We start from the raw sequence: 22950 nt of genomic DNA, 5'->3' as shown, positions 1-22950 counted from the left end.
GTTTGTTCGACTGCGTTACTAAGCGCGGTCGTAACTGTAATTGCGCAGACTACAATCGTACGTGACAACTGTTATTTTACATAGTGAAGTCCGTTACGTGTAACGGAAGGACCCCTTAGTCTCCCTGAAACAGAGGACCAGCAAATTGCGGAGAGTTGAACATTAATGATTGAGAGACAAGAGACTATTAGCAATCATGTCTTGCATGAGCTTTCGGTCGCTCTTATGACCCTGAACGGGATGGGAGGAAAACAGTCACCGTTGCTAGCTTTTACCTCCACTACTACAATAGAGAAATCAAATGAAAAATCGGTGAAAAGACGAGCTTCCATTGATTATTCATAACAATGTTGCTCTCTCTCTCTCTCTCTCTCTCTCTCCCCCTCTCATGGTGGCTCTCACTGCACTTTGTTGCCTAGTTTCATGATGGGAAAAGAATATGGTATGGGGAAAACAAAAGGATAGGGTCGGTCTCGTTTCGTGCAGTCAAATCACTTAATTTTCGGTTGGTTTTTTATGATAGATGCATGACTAGAGAACAAGCACGCACTATGTGAATGAAATGACGCCAAAAATTGCTTCGTGCATGAGAAAAGAAATTTTACCTTTCATCAAATTAATCAAGCTTTACCTGTGCTAAGAAGTAAGAACCAACAAACATTCAAAAAGATAATAAAAACAATAAATATAAAAATGCATATTAGTCGCCTCACGATGTTCAGAGATAGATCTGGCATTTTAAACATTTATACACAAGGGAGCCATGATGCTCCATGGTCAGTAATAAAATCGGCAGAGGCACACAATATGTGCTTAACAGTTAAGCAAAGAGGCACTCAAACCTGCAAAAGTAAAAAAAATAAAAATAAAGTGCTCAGTTACTTGGAACCAATCGTGCTAAAATGAGGTTTGCCTAAACATGTAGGAGGAAGCTTGGAAGCACGCTATCTCATACAAACTTATATTATGCAACTCTTCGTCATTAGAGTGACTACTCTTAAAGATGAGAAACAGTTAAAAACCATAGTTAGGCAGCACTAGTGTCAACAAAACTACAAAACAAAACACTATTCCCTACAACCAGTATAAGCCTAAGAGGGCCATGCGAACACCATTGCAGAGTTGAAAATTGCTCGATCTTTTAGGCAAAGTTTCATGGAAAACAATGGACAATGATGTATCAGCATGAAAAGCAAAATCCACATCAAACATCTATCTAATTAGATGCATGCGACTACTAGCTAAAAACAACATAGTCACTTCACGGAGAAAAGTTACCAGCCGGTATTCAATTTGTAAATGAGTATTAAAATTCAAAAAGAACCTGTATGAGTTTCAAGCTTCAACGCCATCACAAGGTCAAGCAAGTAGAAGAACCTAAATACACAGGTCAAACATAGGATATCTCATATCTCAACTACCCAAGTTACCATGTGACATGTTACGTTTGAAGGGCATACCAAAGCGGTAGAAGCCATTTTATTAGTGAAATGGATAAAAATAGCAGATTGAAGTAGTTACTATGAGAGAAGACCATTCATGTGACCTCTATCTCTAGCATCATAACTATGATGTAAGGTGACAAAACTAAGATGCAGCTTGATTATTCCAGTACTGTTTGGAATCTATACAAATAAACCACTAAGAAATCATGGAAAGAATCACTAAGAAACAAAAACTTCAGGCATCTACTCTACGCTGTCATTTAATATCCAGCGGTGATCAGCCTCTCAAACAAGTTAATTTACATAGATACAATGGTTAAAGACCAATCAATTTACCGTCTTTGCGCTCATAAAAAACCTACCGCTTATTTCTTGCTTACTTTTTTTTACATCACCATGTGTGCACAATGTGGTGTATTTTCTTCTTGTTCCTCGGATATGTGTGTTTTTGGCTCTTTGGAGACAACCGAGTATTGATGCTCCCCATTCCTACAGGTAGGAAATTGGTCAATCCAATCAATGCATTGTCGACAATCAAACTCCGACACAAATGGAACTTGGCCATCCTCATACTAGTGATCAATGATTTGAAGTAGTGACCTCTTTAGTAGGACTTGGCCCATTCTCATACTAGACAATTGATAATTTGAAAGTAATGACCTCTTAAGTAGGTCTCTTTAATATTTATTGTTACAAGTAGTGAACAGGTTTTGAAGTCATGCAATCTTGCATGTAAAAGTGTATCAGGCACCAGAAATGCAAATATGGTAGCAGGTTCAACTTAGTGCTGATTAAACAATGAACTACACATGACAATTTGACAACAAGATATGTGCATCAAATTATGAATACTGATTGACATAATGAGAAACAAGCATTTGGTATATTTTCCTGCACTAAGAATCAAGATTTCATTTTCAAAATTGTCACCTTCTAAGCTTTTTCTTAGCCAAGTGGATTCTGAAGGCTAACTATTGGTTGTAAAGGCTTGAGCAGACTTTCTACTTTGATATGCTTCTCTACCAGCCAGCCAACTAAAATTTAGGATTTCTAGTGGCCCTCGCTTATAGTTCACTTAGGAACAATTCAAAGATACGGTAATCTATTTGCAGAATTTGGTTAAACATCCCTGAGACTTGGGACTTTTCAACCATACTCAACCATTGGACTTTGGCTCTATTTGTGCCTTAGAGTTGAAACCGAATGCCCATAGAAAATCCACCATCTTTCCATTGTCCAAATCTTTACCAACTTAGTAGTATTTCTTGTGCTCGCTCCTTGCCTAAAAACAGATAAGTGTATGCTTTCTGATTTGCCTATTCATCCTGTAGGATCTACTCTCCCTATTTTCTCGGCCCTAAGTTTGTGCTATCTAGAGGATACTCATCAGGTTGACAACCCATCTTATCATTTCATCAAAACTCACCTAGCTTCTGCTCCATGTCATATTCCATTTTGATGGGACGCTTATAGATGAATTGCCAACCTTTAGCTCCTCACTGAAATAAAATTCATTCTAAAAGTTAATAAATAAATAAAAGATATATGTGGTTACAGATTATCCATAAATCATTTAGACTGCAACACAATCCCAAATTAGTTTAAAATCATGCTAACAAGAGTTGCATGTTACAAGTACCAACACAAAATGTTGCATTGTGTATCAGCTGGTCACTTGAATCCTTAGAGAAGTGAAATTTCCAGCGAAATTTATGCCTAGAATCTTCACTCGGTATAAGCTAGTATCAAAGTTATGAGCTGAGAGAAAATTGTGTCTACTCTCACCAGCTAACACATTGCGTATGCATATTAACTGCAGTGCTTACAGTATATATACATTTGTACCATTTCTAAAGCATACAAGTTATAAGAGATGATCTTCAATTGCTCATAAGCAACAAAACCTACTTGCGAACAACCTTGTGGTTTGTGGTCTAACAACAACTAGCAGGTCTTAATGATGTGCTCCAGCATGAAGTTGACTTTAGCTAATTTTCACCAACACCATCTTTGTTAATTCAGCACCCTGTATAGTCTCATTAGCCTTCAACATAAATTATATATGTCCCCCATCTAAATCTATACTAGACATGCCTCCAGAACCCATCAAATTGTCAGAATTGAAAGGATCCGGTAACATTGCAAGTAACTTTTACCAGATATCCATATTGCATCTCCTCTATAAGACCCCCCAAGAGCCCAAGAGAAGATACTTCACATATTTCTATCCCTTGGCATCCCCAATATCATGTAATCTTATTGGAAACAAAGTGTAGTATGTACCATAGTGTTTGTTGGAAATTGGCAGTAAAAAGACAGTGAAAGAAAAATTTGACTTGTATTTCTCTCAAAATCGATTACAATTTGGATTCCGATTACAAAAGAGAGGAGAACGAATTTGATTCTCCCCTTTGTTTAATTCTGGGTTCTTCACGGTGGCGATGAGATGCCTCCCTCGAATGCTCGCGTCGAGTTTGCTTCTCGTTGACGATCCGAACGTCTTGATTCACTGGAACGATGTCTTCTCCTCACGATTTGACGCTGTGGAGAACTTGCGTGGCAAGTTTGAAAATAACTCTTAACGAGTTGATAACTCTGAACGAGTTTTGGAAGAACTTGCAGAGCAAGTTTTGAACTCTGATCGAGTTGATAACTCTGACGAGTTTTAGAAGAACTTGCAGAGCAAGTTTTGAACTCTGATCGAGTTGATAACTCTGACGAGTTTTAGAAGAACTTGCAGAGCAAGTTTTGAACTCTGATCGAGTTGATAACTCTGAACGAGTTTGAACTCTTGAAAAAGAGTTGATTTGAACCGAAAGTCGGTTATAAGCCAAGGGAATGCTCTTGTTGCCGATCTTAAAGATGATCTCTTCTGGTGCTGCCCAAAAAAGAAGCCAAGAGCCGAGAGCCAAAAGCCTTCTCCTCCAAGCCAAAATCCCAGCCCGAACTCAGTTGAGTTTTGAGGTATTTATAGGGGATTAAGGGTATAACCGCCCCCCCTTAAATATCTCCTTAATGAGGGTTTAATGGGGTCTAACTGCTCCCCATAAATCTCTCCATGATAGGGTAGTGATCCCCTAAAATCTTGGGGAGAAAACGGTTCTGGAACCGTTTAAATCGTGCTTGAACGAGTTAAACGCTGAAAACAGCGTTCTGGGCTCGAACTGTGCGTTTCTGGACCTGAAACGCACAGTTGAGGTTGAAAAACGCACAGCTGGGGCTGAAAACGCACAGCTGGAGCTGAAAAACGCACAGCTGGGCTGAAAACGCACAGTTGAGGCTGAAAACGCACAGCTGGGCCCGTAAACGCACAGTTAAGGCTGAAAACGCACAGCTGGAGCTGAAAACGCACAGTTGAGGCTGAAAACGCACAGCTGGGCCCGTAAACGCACAGTTAAGGCTGAAAACGCACAGCTGGAGCTGAAAACGCACAGTTGAGGCTGAAAACGCACAGCTGGGCCCGTAAACGCACAGTTAAGGCTGAAAACGCACAGCTGGAGCTGAAAACGCACAGTTCGTGCTGTTTTAGAGATTAACTCTGCGTTTTGATGTTAAAAACGCAGAGTTGAGCCGTACGTCGGAATTGGACGAATTATATATGAAAATTGGCTATCTTGACGAGACGGGGCCATCCGAACCTAGCCATAGGCTTCGGTTCGCTTCCTCCGTTTTGCCAAATTCCTTACGGTTTGAGAGATATCTGCATTCTAACATGAAGAGACCGTCAATTTGTAGTCTCTTTTGCTAGAGCTTTGTACAGATCGTCCTCTTGTAATCTTCGTCTTGGCTCCTTGAAAATACAAGAGTCGTCAGATTGTAACTCCCGATGTTGATTGTGAAGGCTGTTGCATTGGGGCTTTCATTAGTTATCGTGAAGGTCGTCAGATTGTAACCTTCTACGTGAAAGTCCTCAAATTGTAACCATCTGGAAGTCGTCAGATTGTAACTTCCATCATCGGTGTTTGATGGGGGATCAACTATCTATTGTGATTTTTAGACAGCCTACAGAACCCCCTCCAAAGTTTTCGAAAGTTCGCGGTTGACTGGGACGAATTTTCGGAATACTTTGGATCTCAACTCTGATCTTGGAGCTGTTGATTCCTTGTCACAAAGGAGTTGTTCTCTGCACTCGCTTCGAAAGCAGCTTGGTTGAACGGATTTTCCATGCAGGACCTGTGTGAAGGTATGTGCCATAATCCTGCTTCTGGAATGTGGGGGTGGACCCTGCATTTTGAACTTGAGATGCGGGTTTCACCGTTGCATGTTGAATTTGGAACACAGGTGTGACCTCGGCGTTTGGTTTTTTGCATCGCGGGTCAACATTTTGACTTAAGATATGGAAGTGGCTTCCGTGCATTTTTGACTAAGTCTTTGAGACTTGTCTTTGGCGCATCTGTTTTAAGTCTCGACTCACATCTATTAAGCTGATGGGCCTGCAAATGTGCGTAGGATTTTTGGCAAACCCTCAGCCATCAACGGATTTGATAAGCCTTTACCGATTACCGTTTGAGTCGGGCTAGCATGTGAATTATCTAGGTCCGTTCCACATGTAACGTTGTGCTAAGAGAATGAACTCTCTTAGTCTTGATGCTATGATTTTGAATACATAGACTTTGTCATTTTGACGGGAAAAGACTAACCGGCAACGCGTGTTAGGCGTAGACTTATCTCTATTTAGGGATCGAGATAAAGTCCCCCATGCGTGTGAGGCATGGATTTTGATGTCATTTTCACGGTAAAAGACTAACCGGCAACGTGTGTTAGACATTGAATTATCCCTATTTAGGATTCAGGATAAAAATTCCCCATGCGTGTAAGGCATGGATTTTGGCGTTATTAGTAACGACCTGCTACGATGTTGAATACGTAGGCTTTGCTATTATTACGGGAATAGGCTACCCGGCAACATGTGTTAGATTCAGACTTATCCTTACTTAGGATTCAGGATAAAATCCCCCATGCGTGTAAGGCATGGATTTTGGCGTTATTAATAACGACCTGCTACGATGTTGAATACGTAAGCTTTGCTATTATTACGGGAATAGGCTACCCGGCAGCACGTGTTAGATACAGACTTATCTCTAATTAGGGATCGAGATAAAGTCCCCCATGCGTGAAGGCATGGATTTTTGGTGTCATTTCTTCCTGTGTAGCTTGAAACACCGAAAGAATTAACAAGTTCATTGGGGGGTTGACTGTTAGAGGTGTTATGTTAACATAACAGTATTTTATGGACCTATCGCTCTATTGAAGAGAGTCGATAAGTTGATTTGGTCGTCAGAGGTGTGGTGTTAACTTGACGAGTTTGTGGACCTATCGCTCCATTGAAGAGAGTCGATAAGCGGATTTTGTCAGAGGTGTAGTGTTAACGTGACAAGAAGAATATTGCTATGGAAGCAATTTTGAGGACTTATCGCTCTATTGAAGAGAGTCGATAAGTGGATTTTTGTCAGAGGTGTAGTGTTAACGTGACAAGAAGAATATTGCTATGGAAGCAATTTTGAGGACTTATCGCTCTATTGGAGAGAGTCGATAAGTGGATTTTTGTCAGAGGTGTAGTGTTAACGTGACAAGAAGAATATTGCTATGGAAGCAATTTTGAGGACTTATCGCTCTATTGAAGAGAGTCGATAAGTAGATTTTTGTCAGAGGTGTAGTGTTAACTTGACAGGATTTGTGTTGCGATTGGAGCAACTTTGGGGACTTATCATCCTATTGACGAGGATTGATAAGTGGGTTTTGTCAGAGGTGTAGTGTTAACGTGACAGGATTTGTGTTGCGATTGGAGCAACTTTGGGGACTTATCATCCTATTGACGAGGATTGATAAGTGGGTTTTGTCAGAGGTGTATTGTTAACGTGACAAGATTTGTGTTGCGATTGGAGCAACTTTGGGGACTTATCATCCTATTGACGAGGATTGATAAGTGGATTTTGTCAGAGGTGTAATGTTAACGTGACAAATTAGGAGTGATGCAAACTGAATGCATACTCTGTGGGGATGATGATCGTCAGAAGTGTAATGTTAACTCGACGATGTGAAAGATCCGTTACTCTTAATCCAGTGGATTCCAAGTAACCAACCCCCAGTCTTGATTAAGGCTTAGCAGAGGAAGAAAAAGAGCTAGACAAGGCACATCACCTGGTGGGGCACTATCCATGAAGTCGGAATAGAATCATATCACCAGGTAGGCCATTATCTGATGAGTTTGACTATCAGAGGTAACTGTTAACATGATAGTTGTTGGACCCGCCATCCTACTGAAGAGGATTAGCTTCAGTGGCCGTAGTATCTTTCCCTTCTGACTGGGAAGAGTGAGCCTGGTCCGGTTGCTCAGGAGAAGATTGGGCTTGGTCTGATTGCTCGGGCTGATCCTGCCGATTGCTCGGGCTGATCCTGCTTACTTTGTTCTTCAGCTTTGATCCTGTCAATGATTTTTTGAGCCTGCTCGTCTTGAGAGATTAGTTGTCTCCAAGAACGGCATTCTGCAACTCCTATTCGAGCTAGGAGGTCGGTTTGCAAATTGTGTCGACAGGTCATACCTGTCGGACAACGCAGAGCCATATTTCGAAACCTTTTGATGAAGGCTTTGACTGATTCCCTCTTCTTCTGCTTAGTAGCGAGAAGGGTATGGATGGAGACTTCTGTATCCTCTTCAAAGAATCTTGACAGGAAGAGTCTCTCTAGATCCGCCCACTTTTGGATACAGCCCGCAGGCAGTTTCCTGAACCATTCAAAGGCAATTCCCTTGAGGGTGCCAATAAACAAGGGAGCCAGTATGGCATCGTTTGATATTACATTTCCAGTCTGTGACTTGAAATGATAAATATGTTGGTTCGGTGATCCCGTGCCGTCAAAAGTTTGTAGCGTCGGGACCTCGAACTTTGGAGGATAAGGGGCTGCATCCCATTCGGCAGGATAGGGTCTGATAACTCCCTCATCTTGGAGCTCGCTTCTGTTAGCAATGGCTTTAAGGCGGGCTTCCAATTCTTCCATTTTGGCAGACTGAAGATTCTGCTCGTTCTCAGTCTCTCTTCCTTCATCAGAGGAAGATTCCAGGCTGTGGGCTTCTTGGTCAGAAGCCGCATCATCAACCACTTTTCCCTTCCCTTTGCTTGTGTGAGGTCGGGATGAAGACGCTTTTCCTCTCCGGGAAGATTCTTGCCTAAGCGGCGAATCTGTCTCTTGAGATTTGGCCTTGTCTGCGACGATTTGAGTCAACATGGCCATGAGTTCATTGATGGCCTCCTGCTGAGATTTGAGCATGGCTTCCTGTTCATCAAGTCTCTTTGAAAGGTCTTCCGAATGTTCTGCCATGTGGACGAAGCTCTCATGCCCAACGAAAGAGCTTGATGATTGGGACTCCGCAATGGCTGAGTGTTCGTCATCGGAATTAGTTCCTCTGGCTAAACTCTGATAGTTGATAGGAGGAATGGCTCCTGTTCGAGTCCGAGTACGTTGGTAGATTCCTTCAAACTCGTTAGTGATTTCTCTGACGCTTGGAGAATGATCTGTCTCTGACTCGTCAGAACTAAGGGTTGATGATCTCCCTCTACCAACCATGTTAGAAGTGACTCCAAGGTATTCAACCTCTAAAGTCTTCTTCCTGTGATGATGTCGTCGATTATTGAGCAAAACGACATTCGTCGGTCGGTTGAACATCGACAGCAATTCCCGCAAGTCAGAGACTTGGGATGAACCTCTCACAGAGCGTGAGGGTAGAGATGGAACCCCCTGTCCATTAAAGGATGAGACTGGCTCCTGGTGAACATGGATCTTGAGTCCACGTTGATCTTTTTGAACACGACGAATCGCATCGTGTTCTGAAGAAGAAACACGAGGGTCGTGTTCTGTTTTACTAACGCTAGACCGAAGTCTGCGTTTTGTTGATGAAACGCACCTTTGCCGGTTGCGTTTTTGTTGGTTAACGCAGTTTGTAAGTCTGCGTTTTGGATCTTGAACGCACTCCTGAGAGTTGCGTTTTGGTTCTGAAACGCACTCCTGAGAGTTGCATTCCGCCAAATCAACGCAGTTTTGAAGGCTGCGTTTTGATTGCACAACGCACCACTGAGGGCTGCGTTTGGCATAAACTGAGCCCACTCCTTTAGAGGTAGGGCTGCTCGAGTAATCTCGGCGACTAAAGGAGAGGGTTTCCTTTGGCATAGGAGCAACCTTTGGAGCTTTAGTCTCCTTGGCACCTCTCACAGAGCGTGAGGGTAGAGATGGAACCCCCTGTCCGTTAAAGGATGGGACTGGTTCTTGGTAAACATGAATTTTAAATCCATGTTGATCATTTTGATCACGACGAATCACGTCGTGTTCCAAAGAAGGAACACGAGGGTCGTGTTTAGCTTGATTAACGCAAGACCAAAGTCTGTGTTTTGCTAGTGAAACGCAGTCCTGCGATCTGCGTTCGGATTCAGAAACGCACTCCTGAGAGTTGCGTTCAGTTTGTGAAACGCACTCCTGAGAGTTGCGTTTTGGTTCTGGGACGCACTCTTGAGAGTTGCGTTCAGCCAGATCAACGCAGGTTTGATGTCTGCGTTTAAATTTTGGAACGCACTCCTGAGAGTTGCGTTTTAGTTCTGGGACGCACTCCTGAGAGTTGCGTTCAGCCAGATCAACGCAGTTTTGAGGTCTGCGTTCTGATGTTGGAACGCGCCTCTGAAGGCTACGTTCTATCTGGGAAACGCACCTCTGAGGGTTGCGTCTAGCTCGGCTTTGGAGTTGTGCCGAAGTCGAGCCTTCTCCTTTAGGGAGGGGACTGTATGAACAGTGCAACCCCCATGGGAGATAGTCTTTAGATAAGTTGGCCGCAACTGGAGCTTTAGTCTCCTCGGAAACTTTGTGGATCTTGCGCATAGCCTTGTGGCTAAAGGATCCGGAGGAGAGGGCCTTCTCAAACTTGGCTTGATCGAACTCGATGATCAGAGTTTCAACGGTCGTTCCAATGAGATGAAAGTCGGATTGCGCCACCACTTCTTCGTCAGAGAAGCTAGTCCCCAACAGAGTCGCCATCTTTTGTTTGTTGAAAATTTGCAGTAAAAAGACAGTGAAAGAAAAATTTGACTTGTATTTCTCTCAAAATCGATTACAATTTGGATTCCGATTACAAAAGAGAGGAGAACGAATTTGATTCTCCCCTTTGTTTAATTCTGGGTTCTTCACGGTGGCGATGAGATGCCTCCCTCGAATGCTCGCGTCGAGTTTGCTTCTCGTTGACGATCCGAACATCTTGATTCACTGGAACGATGTCTTCTCCTCACGATTTGACGCTGTGGAGAACTTGCGTGGCAAGTTTGAAAATAACTCTTAACGAGTTGATAACTCTGAACGAGTTTTGGAAGAACTTGCAGAGCAAGTTTTGAACTCTGATCGAGTTGATAACTCTGAACGAGTTTGAACTCTTGAAAAAGAGTTGATTTGAACCGAAAGTCGGTTATTCCTTAATGAGGGTTTAATGGGGTGTAACTGCCCCTCATAAATCTCTCCATGATAGGGTAGTGATCCCCTAAAATCTTGGGGAGAAAACGGTTCTGGAACCGTTCAAATCGTGCTTGAACGAGTTAAACGCTGAAAACAGCGTTCTGGGCTCGAACTGTGCGTTTCTGGACCGCACAGTTGAGGCTGAAAACGCACAGCTGGGGCTGAAAACGCACAGTTGAGGCTGAAAACGCACAGCTGGGCCGTAAACGCACAGTTGAGGCTGAAAACGCACAGCTGGGCCTGAAAACGCACAGCTGGAGCTGAAAACGCACAGCTGGGCCGTAAACGCACAGTTGACCTGTTTAAAGGCTGAAAACGCACAATTGTGCTGTTTTAGAGATTAACTTTGCGTTTTGATGTTGAAAACGCAGAGTTAAGCCTGTTTGAGGCTGAAAACGCGCAGTTGTGCTGTTTTAGAGATTACCTCTGCGTTTTGATGTTGAAAACGCAGAGTTAAGTCTGTGCGTTTTGACTCTGTAATGCAGAGGCGAACCTTAAGCGGGCTTGGCGAGCTTCAGGCTAAGTTCAATGTTCTGACGAAGTCCAGTCTTGCAGACGGACTTCAGAACATAACTTGCTACGAAGAACAGGTCATAACTTTCAAACCGTAAGTCGGAATTGGACGAATTATATATGAAAATCGGCTATCTCGACGAGACGGGGCCATCCGAACCTAGCCGAAGGCTTCGGTTCGCTTCCTCTGTTTTGCCAAATTCCTTACGGTTTGAGAGATATCTGCATTCTAACATGAAGAGACCGTCAATTTGTAGTCTCTTTTGCTAGAGCTTTGTACAGATCGTCCTCTTGTAATTTTCGTCTTGGCTCCTTGAAAATACGAGTCGTCAGATTGTAACTCCCGATGTTGATTGTGAAGGCTGTTGCATTGGGCTTTCATTAGTTGTCGTGAAGGTCGTCAGATTGTAACCTTCTACGTGAAAGTCCTCAAATTGTAACCATCTGGAAGTCGTCAGATTGTAACTTTCATCATCGGTGTTTGATGGGGGATCAACTATCTATTGTGATTTTTAGACAGCCTACACATAGCCCTTAGAGGACCTGACTAATTGTACCTACTCCATCAAAGAAAAGAAAATCAAAATAATCTATGGTTATAACAGCCTGATTATGCCTGCATCCATTAAATTTAACATCACAACAGAAATATAGAGCTTTCAGCAAGTTCTCTTCTCCAAAAGATCCTTGGAAAAAAGACAGCAGATAATCAAGAGACATCTACTCCTACGGTCCTATATCCTCAGGATATCATTGACACATAGACAGCAAAGCAAGTTATAATTATGAGTGATACATGGCAATGTTATAGAAGGCGCTAGCCGTACTAAGCGTTTGAGTCAGCACCTAACGCCTAGACGCCTAGGCATACGTCTAGGCAACGTCTAGACGTTTGGCTATTTTTTAAATTATTTAATTATAATATTTGATAAAATATGTATTAAATTCATATAAATTTGCAAAAAAAAAAGACAGCAATCTTAGATCCACAATAAATCATGCATAGTTAGATACTAAATAGCCAAAATAATAACTAACAAGGTTATAAAAAAACATTAGGAAGCCTAGGCGTTGGACCCGATGCCTAAAGCCTAGGAGGTTTTATTCTTTTATTTTTTAATTACAATAACTGATAGCAAATATCAATGTTATAGAAAGCTTAAGTGTTGAACTGGTGTATAGATGGATTTCTTTCTTCATTTAAGTGGCGATTGAGGAGGTTTTGTTGAAGGTCGGAAGAGGTAGTGGAGGTGTTCATATTTGGAGGTTAAAAGAGTTTGGAGGAGGTTGGAGGGCGTAGAGGCTGCAATACAGAAAATAATGATCCAGGCCTAAAGGGTGCAGTCCACATAAGCAGATAATGCTCCTCTAAACACTTTCAAAACCTAGGTGAGCATCCTAGGTACCGCCTAGGCACTAGACGTTAGTTAGGTGGCCTAGGTACCGCTCAGGTCTAAGCGTACGCCTAAGTGGACTAGGTGGAGGCTTTTTAAAACAGTGCAACATGGTACAAAGGATATAACGAAATGTATATATTTTGCGGGTGACAATTGAGAAGATATGAGTTCCTGGCTTCATGCACTCTGAAGGTGTAAAATTGGACATTTTCTGAATCAAGGAAATCTTGATCAAGAATGCTAAAAAATTACTGGCAAAATGTTAAGAGAATGAAGAAATGTGGTCTATCAATCAATGGATTTTTATCCTCATATCAAAATAAGCGGTTAAGGGATTTGATTACCTGTTAATTGGAAGGATTTGATGTGTGTGTTGGTATCTTAATGTTGTGTTGCCAATAAAAGATATTGCTATATGTGACTCCACCTTTTTGAAATCATAAAGTTCCTCGCCAGCCTATTCACTCAAAGTTATTATTTACCAATAGAAAACAAAGCATCTATTAATTTCTTTTTAAGCGCACTCTTTATGGATTCATCATGCTAGTCATCTGCCACCCTAAATAAATATTAGTGTTTTTTTATCTTCACATGGTAGTTTAAGAGACTATCCTGATTGGAGTTCTTTCATTTTAGCTTGGAGTTCTTTCATTTTGGTTGCCTACAAAAAGGTCATTTCAGGCCCCTTAGATCCATGAATACAAGTCTGCTTCTCAAGATCCATTATTTTCAATATGTTTTCCTTACAATAGATGGCTTCCTCTTAAAGACAAAAATAAAAAAACATGTACAGGCGCAATTCTTCCAAACCATCAGCATCCAAATAGAGAACGTATTAGGATAGAAAGGCATGATTAGAACACTTCAAAACAGCAAGAGAAAGAAATAATCGAGAAAAATATTATGCAAATTTAAAAGTGAATAAGCAAATCTACCTCATTCTAACAAAGAATTTCTAGGAAATAAAACTGTAAAACATTTTATTTGTATTTCCTTTGCTAGTATAGGATTTTTCCTTAAGGATGGCTATGAAATGAGATATTTTAGGAAGTAAAATAAATATGGGGAATTTTTACAACTCATCCGTAACAAGGATTAAACCTCAAAGATGGACTCACCACTTTTAACAAGACTCTTCCATAACGGCTAGTTTGCAATTTCTCTCTAATTTAAGGGTGAATTGAAATGCTGCAACTGATCCTTCTCCTAAGTGTTCGTGCACCACTAGATGTCAAGTCATTAAGAGGTAGTGTTCTAACAAGAACAATTCAATTGACGAAGGAAAATACCTTCTCTAAATTATAAAGAATCAAAGATTACAAAATCCCACCCTCACAATCTCACTAGAAAAAAAACAAACTCTCTATTCTCTCCAAACCCTAATCACTTGATTAGAATTTCTCTTCTCTATATCCCCTTTAAGAATACAATCTGATTGTTTTAGAAACTCTCAACAATCTTATTTATATCCCTGACAACATGGATGGTAATCTTGTAAATAACAAGTCCAAAGACTCCAAACAAATCAAGAAACTACGTCAAAACATAGTCCCAATTGGAGCTGAAAACCTGATCCGGTCGACCGACAGGTGTGCTGCGGTCAACCGGCCAGAGAGGTGGAAAATCCCCCCTGTAACTACCTTATAATCGGTCGACTGACAAGAGACTGCGGTCGACCGGATCCTGCTACCGGTCGACAGGCAGAAATGCCACGGTCGACCAGACAGAGCACACCAAAATCACTCTGTAGCATGCATGGAATCGGTCTGACCGCCAATTTGGTTCGGTCGACCGGCCAGCGCCTGAGTGCCAAGTTCTGAATTTCTGTTGTCTTCTTGCTTTTGACCGCCTTTGCCGCCTTCAACGATTTCGTCCACACTTCTATTATCAAGATATCATGAGAATCATCTATCCTCAAGCTCACATAAAGATTGCTAAGCTCCTGAAGCAGAGAAGAAGATACAACCGTATCATGACTCCCCCTTTAGGAACTTGAAGTCTCGTTCAAGTTAGAACTTTAGCTGAGGGAACTCTCAAGCCCCTCCTTTTCTGAACCACCTGGTCTTGCTAGGAACCTCGTCTTGACGTCCGATCGAAAACGACTCCTTCGCCCCACGTCTCGTCGTAATCACATTCCGTTCCAAAATGCAACCCTCTTTCGATGGCTCTTCATAAAGTTTAATGCACAGCGAGACAAACTTCTTACTTGTATTCACTAACCTCTTCGCTCGCGTTATCGTCCCCAAGTTTGTCTCCTTTGGAAGAGAAACCAAGCGAAATATGAATTTCTCCCCGACTTTGGTGAAGGTGTACTTTTGAATCCGCCTCTCGTGGATGGCGTATCTATCCCACAAATAGGAATTATCCGGTATAACCTGACAAACATCCAATGAAACTACGTCACACATGACCTCATCAATATACGATTCATGGAGCGAAAATCTGAAAGTACATAGATCAACTACACTCAGTCCCGTCTTCTTCTGAATCCACCCCAATAGATAGGGCTTTGGATGATTGGTCGTCTTCAGATCCAGCTTTTGAACCAAGACTTCGGATATCAAATTCTTCTCACTATCTGGATCAATTATGGCATCAACCAAGCTGGTCTTGACCTGCAGCTTAAGAATAAAGAGCTGCTCTCTAGGGCCATCCTCCTCTCTTTCGTGACATATTTTCCCGTCATAAGGTTAAGACTGTTATTAGGCTTTGTCATCCCTGGGATGTCTTTCAGACCTCGCGCTATCACGTATGCATTTTTCTCCTTCTACTTCTTCAACCCTCTTGGCTTGAGATGAGAATACTTCTCCCAGCACTGATCAGGTACGCGTATTGTCTTCTCGTAGTGACTACAAATTAGTTCTGCTTTTCCTGGATCACTCTTCTTCTTCTCCTTCTTAGATTAAGAACCACTAGACTCGCCTCCAACTTACTTTGCATCTCTCTTTACCTCGTTGTTGTTCTTCTGCTTGCCTTCGATGGCAATAGCCTTCACGCTCGCCTCTGCAATAAATTCCACCGTGAATAGCTTCATCTCTTTTCGGATGTACTCGCTCAAACCCGTCATGTACCTCATAAACACAGAATATTCCTCCGTCGTAATGTTGAGGACAATCGCATGCTGCTGACTTTGTGGTGTATTCTTGAACGGTTTGATGGACTCTTTAGTGCAAGTCGTACCACTTGTACCAACGCTCCTCAAGGAATCCTACCGGATAGAATTACTTCCTCAGTAGCTCTTTAAAATTGTTCCACGATATTGTCTTCCTCCTGCTTACAGTAGGATTTTCTTCATGTCAATGCATGCCCTGAAAGCTTTAAAATCGCGAACACGATCTTCTCCTTGGATGAATATCCATAGAGGGTAAAATGTCTCCATCCGCTCGATCCAATCATCAAACCTCTCGATGTTGACACCCCTATCATAGACAGGAATCTCCATCTTGAAGTCTATTTTTAAATTCTTATAAAAACCCTTACCCCCTTGATGCTGAACAGTCTTGACGGCCTCGACCCCCTCGTCTGAATCTGAATTCTCATCCTCCCCATCGAATTCTACAAATCTCTTCTTTGACCCCGACGGAGTTCGACCTTCTTGTCGCATCCTTGGATGAGATCCATGAGTTTGATCAGCATCAAACTGATTGCCTCGACCTGTTTCTCCACCACATCAAGTCTCGCTGAATTGTCCCCTTCAGTCATCTTCTCCTTCCTTAATTTCTGGAGTTCCTCTAATGAAATAAGGATCTCGCCTAGCTTTTTGTATTGTGATCGAGTAAGGAATATACACATGATGTCCCCTTCACAGGATCTGTTGCTCTGATACCAATTTGATATGAGTCGTCGTGTGAGCACATTTGGTCGCGGAATTACCAAATATAGGTTGAGAAGAAGACGATAGAAAACACAAGAACAATTCAATTGACGAAGGAAAATACCTTCTCTAGGTTATGAAAAATCAAAGATTACAAAATCTCACACTCACAATCTCACTAGAATAAAGAACAAACTTTCTATTCTCTCTAAACCCTAATCACTTGATTAGAATTTCTCCTCTCAATCCCTTTTAAGAATACAATCTGATTGTTTTAGAAACCCTCAACAATCCTATATATATCCCTAACAACATGGATGGTAATCTTGTAAATAACAAGTCCAAACAAATCAGGAAACTACATCAAAACAGAGTTCTAATTAGAGTTGGAAACCCGATCCGATCGACCGGCAAGTGTCGCGGTCGACCAGCCAGAGAGGTGGAAAATCCCCCCGTAACTGCCCTTGTAATCGGTTGACCGACAAGAGACTGCGGTCTACCGGAACCTGCTACCGGTCGACCGACAGAAATGTCGCGGTCGATCGGACAGAGCACACCAAAAACACCCTGTAGCGTGCAGTGTTATTGAGGCGCGCGCCCCGGGCGCGGGGCGCTTCAGCCTGGGCGAAATGCGCCCCGCACGCGAGGCGGGGCGCTGCACGCAGCGAGGCGCGCGCCTCGCGTGCGCCTCGCACGCGCCTCACGTGCGCCTCGCACCTGTGTTATGTAACATACTCTTTCTTCTATTTTTTTTAAATAATTTACATAATTACATATTTATATCATGTAATATATTCTTTCTTACTAGTTAGTAATCTATTTTCATCTTTTCATGTTTAACCTATAAAAAGAAAACAATAATTAGTAATTTAGTATACTTGTTTGCTAATTGTAACTTCCTTCTCTAATTAGCATGCTAATAGCAAATTATGAACATGTAAATATGTAATTATTACATTTATTCTTTATCTTTTCAAGCTAAGTAGCAAATATCAATTAAGAATACTAACTAGAAAATTATAAACAATCATGTTTGTTAATTATATTTATTAGTCTTTTTATGTGATAATTTATAAACATATGCTCATAATTGTTAATCACTTAATTTGATGATTTAAATACATGTTTCTTGTATCTTTTTTGTTACTTTAAAAATTCAGTTAGCATAATTGATGATTTAAGTTGATATTCTCATAATTTTGGATGTAGGTAACTAATATGTTGCTTATATGTTTCTGTCTTATGATGTTGGTAAATATTAATTTGAGTTATGCGCCTCAGTTAGTGAGGCGCGCGCCTTGTTGTGCGCCTTGCGCATGGTGCGCGTAAGGGACCTTTGCGCCCCGCATTGCGACTTGCGCCTCGATAACACTGGTAGCGTGCATGAAATCGGTCGATCGCAAATTTGGTTCGTTCGACCGGTCAGCGCCTAAGTGCCAGGTTCTGAATTTCTGTTGCCTTCTTGCTTTTGATCGTCTTTGTCGCCTTCAACGACTTTGTCCACACTTCTATTCTCAAAATATCATGAAAATCATATATCCTCAAGCTCTCATGAGGATTGCTAAACTCCTGAAACATAGAAGAAGATACACCCGTATCAGCCCACCACCAATGATGACACTCGCAAAATGTTCGACAGAACTCCTAAGAGGACTCTCCTCTCAAAAGACTAGATTAGCTACGCCTCTAAGTCTCCACTAGACACCCTCATTACATCATTGCCCATGACTATAATCACTATCTCCCTCACCTTTGTCAATCCTCTCCATCCACCATAGAAAATATCCACGAACTTTGACAAAATGCCACATGGGAAAAAAAACTTGTCCATAATATCTTCGTTGTTCGCTCCGTCATTGATTGTTGCCCCATGTTCATTGCCCCCTCACCTGCCTCCACTATAGTCACGCTATCTGCCACCTCTAGTTAATGCTTCATTCAATATTAGATACACAATTTGTTCTGTCAATGCCAACCTCTCACTACTTCACATCCATGTCTACACTTAGCTGCTCTCAACTTAAACCATTTCCAAACACTGCAATCCTCTTACCCTTAACTATTGTGACAATGTTTCCCCTTTGCCAAAGCCATACAAATCCATATGCAAATGTTTTAGACCAATCTCCAATGTGATCTTATTACTTCTCAACTTATAATGTACTTGAAATGGGCGGAACTACCGTTTGGAGGGTATTTGACAAAATGCCACAAAAAATATAATTGTGTGTGGAATTTGATGGTTTCTGACTACATAAAGCCTGGTGTGTTGATTCTGCATCGAGGATTTTGCATGAAAAGTCATTGCATTTGGTTTGTTAAAGCCCATTAGAAAGATTTTTGTTATTTCGAGATGGCAAGTGCCAAAACACTCTCATCAATTATTTTTAGCATTGTTTGATTTTTTTTCCCCTCTCACATTCAAACTCGAGGATAAGGTCAAATTTGAAGGGTGGAGTATTTAACATGCACTTATCCTACCCACCTATTCTAAATAACCTAATCCGCCTCACTCTACCCGACCTATTTCCTTATCCCCCATTATAAAATCTCATTAGCGGCAAGATTTCATTATGGAGAAGAAAGATATAGTCATTTACGTTCCCTCTATAGTTCTTAAGTTGATAAGATATAGTTTTATTCTGATATAGTTTTCTTTCTCAATCTCTTTCTACGTTGTTCGTTGTTTGATGTATGATAGGGGTACATGTAGATGAAGTTATTTTAAGTATTGTAGGAGTAGTAATAAAGATTTAATACTTCCCTTGTTGTTGCTAAGATTATTGGTTTTCATTTATATCCATAGAACGGTCGTGCAAACGGGAACTTACAATGAAGTTGACGACTCATTTTGATTATCTTTGATTTTTTATTTCTTTCTTTTTCTTTGTTTTGTAATGTGTTCTATTAGTAATCATCATGAGAGTTTACGAACAAAGGAGATCCTACCAACAAACTAACTGATGTGAACCGCAATCGAAGCCCACGATATTATATCCACAACCAAATAAAAAGGCAAGAAAAAACCATACCATCTATCCCCTCGCTTTAAGCTCCGCAAGCCTCCTCGAGAGATCATCCTCATCAACCTTCTCCTTCTCCTTACCCTGAATCACATGAGCCGCCGCCTGCGGCAGCCCCACCGAGACCTCCAACCCATAATCATCCGCCACCTGCTGCATCAAACTGTTCACTTCCCCTTCCGGCGTAGACAAGCTCGTCGATCCCGCCATCGACCCCTCCATGAACTCCGCCTGCACCTCCATATTCACAAACTGCTTCTCGAACTGATCCATCGTCTCGCTCATCTTCTGAAGGTTCCCAGTCGCCAGCGAAGAATCTAGGGCTTTGACGATTCCCGCCATGGATTTTCCGATAGTCTGCATCTTCGCCTGAGTGTCGAGGCGAGCGACGACTGCGTCGAGGCGGGAAGCGAGGCGGAGGTAGTTCATCTGCTCGCTTCGCTTGCGGATCGCGTTCTCGGCGTAGATCCGAGCGCCGTCGGTGTTTCCTTTCTCGATCGCTTTCTTGATCTTGAGTTTCTCCGATTTTTCCTCCTTCTCGCATTTGCGGGCTTGGCGTTGGAGGGATTTGGAGGTGAATTTGAGCTCCATGATCTGGTTCATTAGCTTCTCAGTGTTGCCCATGGTGGAGTTAGGGTTAGGGTTTTTGGGGGACGAGGAAGAAGAAAGAGGAGGTCTCCTGTTGATTAATGCGCCTTGATTGGAGCTGCAATGTTTGCGCGTGAGCTTCGCCTTATTTTGACGCGGATTCGATATTTTTGTTTTCCAAACTGGACTCGGGTACGGTTATTTGATCCGTCTACGGTAAAAGGCCAATTTGGTCTCTGGGCCTTCATTCTCACGTTGGTCCCTCAGCAAAATTTTTTTTTGTTTAAGGTGGAAGTTTCTGCAAAATTTTTACATCACATTTTTTGTATTAATCGGTAAAAATATTGTTTCATGAAACCTGAAGGCTGAAGTCATGCCTATACTGCTAGAAATACGACTATTACCGACGGATATATAGCGACTGACAATTCCGTTGCTATAAGTTAACCTATAGCGACGGAATTTCCGTTGCTATATATCCGTCGGTAATGTTGTTTTGCCAACGGATGAATTAGTAATGGCGACGGAAATTTTCCCGACAGATCACCGTCGATCACCACCATCACCGTCGACCACCACCATCACCGTCGTCGCTGCGCCCCCACCGCCGCCGTCGTTGCTAAAAGCGTAAAATTAAGGTTTTGACCTAGCGAAATTTGCTAACCTTGAATGATACCATTTCTTTATATTAATGCCCAAGGTGAAAGAAAGTGCGTACACATTTTGCACAATATGAGTAATTTCATAGAAAGTTGTGATCTCAAAGAAACAATATGGATGTATAACCAGTCCAAGGGGCCTCTCCTTGGAACTTTGTCGCCCATCCTTTGTTCAAAGCTTTGAGAGGAGAAAATGAGGGTTAAAATTACCTTCAATTCCATGTAAGAGATATGTAATTCCCCGTATATGCCTGGTATATTATTATGGCTAAAATACTAATTTGGTCCAAGTATTATAATCCCTACTCAAATTGATCACCACACTTTATTTTTCCTCAACTTAGTCCTCGTACATCAAGTTGATCGTTGCTCATTTTATCTCCTCTTCAAATGCAAGTGGTTCTCTACACTCTTGGTCAAATACTTACCCTCTAGGATCTCCCAAATCTTCTTAGCCGAAGTCTCATTTCAAATACTTACCCTCTAGGATCTCCCAAATCTTCTTAGCCGAAGTCTCATTGATCACATCATATTTTAAATCTTGAGTCCAAATCTTCTTAGCCGAAGTCTCATTGATCACATCATATTTTAAATCTTGAGTCAAACAAGATCTAATCCCACCATACGCCGTTCTATTCATCTTTTTCCAAACCTTCTCCTCAATGTCGTCCGGTTTCCCATCTAACTCCAAAATATCTTCCAATTTTTGAGCATTGAGCACATCTAAGACTTCACATCTCCAAATACCAAAATTATTTATGCCATTAAACTTCTCCACATCTATCTTCATTGAGTGAATATTTAAATTTTGGACGGTCTTCACGCCGGAAGTACCCTCCACAATTCCTTCTTTCCCGGCCATCTTTCTCAAAACACCAAAACAAATATAGAACAAATGAAGAATAGATCTAAAACTAAAAAAGATAGAGTTTTTACCAAAAAGATCCCATATTTATCACCAAACGAAGCCCTAGGCGAGCCTCAAAAACGACCTACTCCTCCAAATAGTCCAAGCGTAGCCCGAGCTCTGATACTACTTGTTGAACGCTGCGGAAACCAAACAACCAAACCAACGTGCTACGAGAAATCAAATCAATCAAACGTCGAGAGAAGACCAAACGAACCAAATCAATATCACAAACACAAACAACCAATTTTAACATGGTTCGGCAAGTTGCATACGTCCACATGACAAGAAAGGGATAGGATTTTTTTACTAATAGAGAAGAAGAGTACAAACTGAGATTACAAATCACTCAAACTCACCAATTAATCTTACTTACAAATCTCTAATTCTCTCCAAACAAAACACTAACAATTAGCTCAGAAAATACCTTTTTTCTATGCTCCAAATATCTCTAATTTTTTTCTCAATTCTCTCTTCCAATTATTCCATATATATAGAAATCCTAAAATCATAAACATACTAGGAATTCTAAAACAAAAAACAAAACAGATTAGAAATCCTAATAACCTATTACCAAAACAGATTTAGAATCATGTTACTAAAACAAATTAGGAATCCCAATAACCTGCTACCAAAATAAATTAGGAAACATATTAGGAACCTGTTATCTAACACAGCATGTCATCAAACTTTTAAGTTTAAAATATAAAACTAACCCAAAAACGGTTAAAGCACAATTAAAAAATCTTACATCCCTTTTGATTAGCAAATCATTCTCCTAATGATTAAAGTGTAGACTTTGAAGACGATGATGATGATGAAGTTCAAGGGCAATATTCCTTGAAGATTGATGATCACATGATGAAGAATGACGTCTAGGATGTGATTGATGAGACTTTGGGGATAAAAAGCTCTCATTGTTCTCAAACCTCAAACCCTAGATCACCTCCAATCAATCATCTCTTCTTTCTCTTATATAGAGCCCACAATAGATCAGAAAAGAAATATCATAGACCTGATAGAAGTTGGAAATCAAAAGAAAGATGAAAGATTGAGACTAAAACATCAAATCTGCTAAAATATGTCATCACCATCGATGGTTACTATTTATCTCTCGG

The 22950-nt window shown here is 41.3% G+C and overlaps 1 protein-coding gene across 2 annotated transcripts; it reads right to left on the bottom strand.

Annotated features, from left to right (window-relative positions):
* LOC109841135 (ESCRT-related protein CHMP1B) lies at positions 1816-20421 on the bottom strand. 2 transcript variants are annotated; one of them, XM_020410006.1, is made up of 2 exons: positions 19688-20421; positions 1816-1934 (listed from the first exon to the last, which is right to left on the bottom strand). In XM_020410006.1, the coding sequence occupies exon 1, from the start codon at positions 20300-20302 to the stop codon at positions 19691-19693; it is 612 nt and encodes a 203-aa protein (XP_020265595.1). In that variant the 5' UTR covers positions 20303-20421; the 3' UTR covers positions 1816-1934; positions 19688-19690. The 2 variants fall into 2 exon arrangements, with proteins under 2 accessions (XP_020265595.1, XP_020265594.1); XM_020410005.1 differs by lacking the exon at positions 1816-1934 and adding an exon at positions 2921-2944.

This window comes from Asparagus officinalis, chromosome 5 (assembly GCF_001876935.1).
Source record: "Asparagus officinalis chromosome 5, Aspof.V1, whole genome shotgun sequence".
NCBI classification, from domain to species: domain Eukaryota; kingdom Viridiplantae; phylum Streptophyta; class Magnoliopsida; order Asparagales; family Asparagaceae; genus Asparagus; species Asparagus officinalis.
This window is presented reverse-complemented; position numbering and strand designations above follow the sequence as displayed.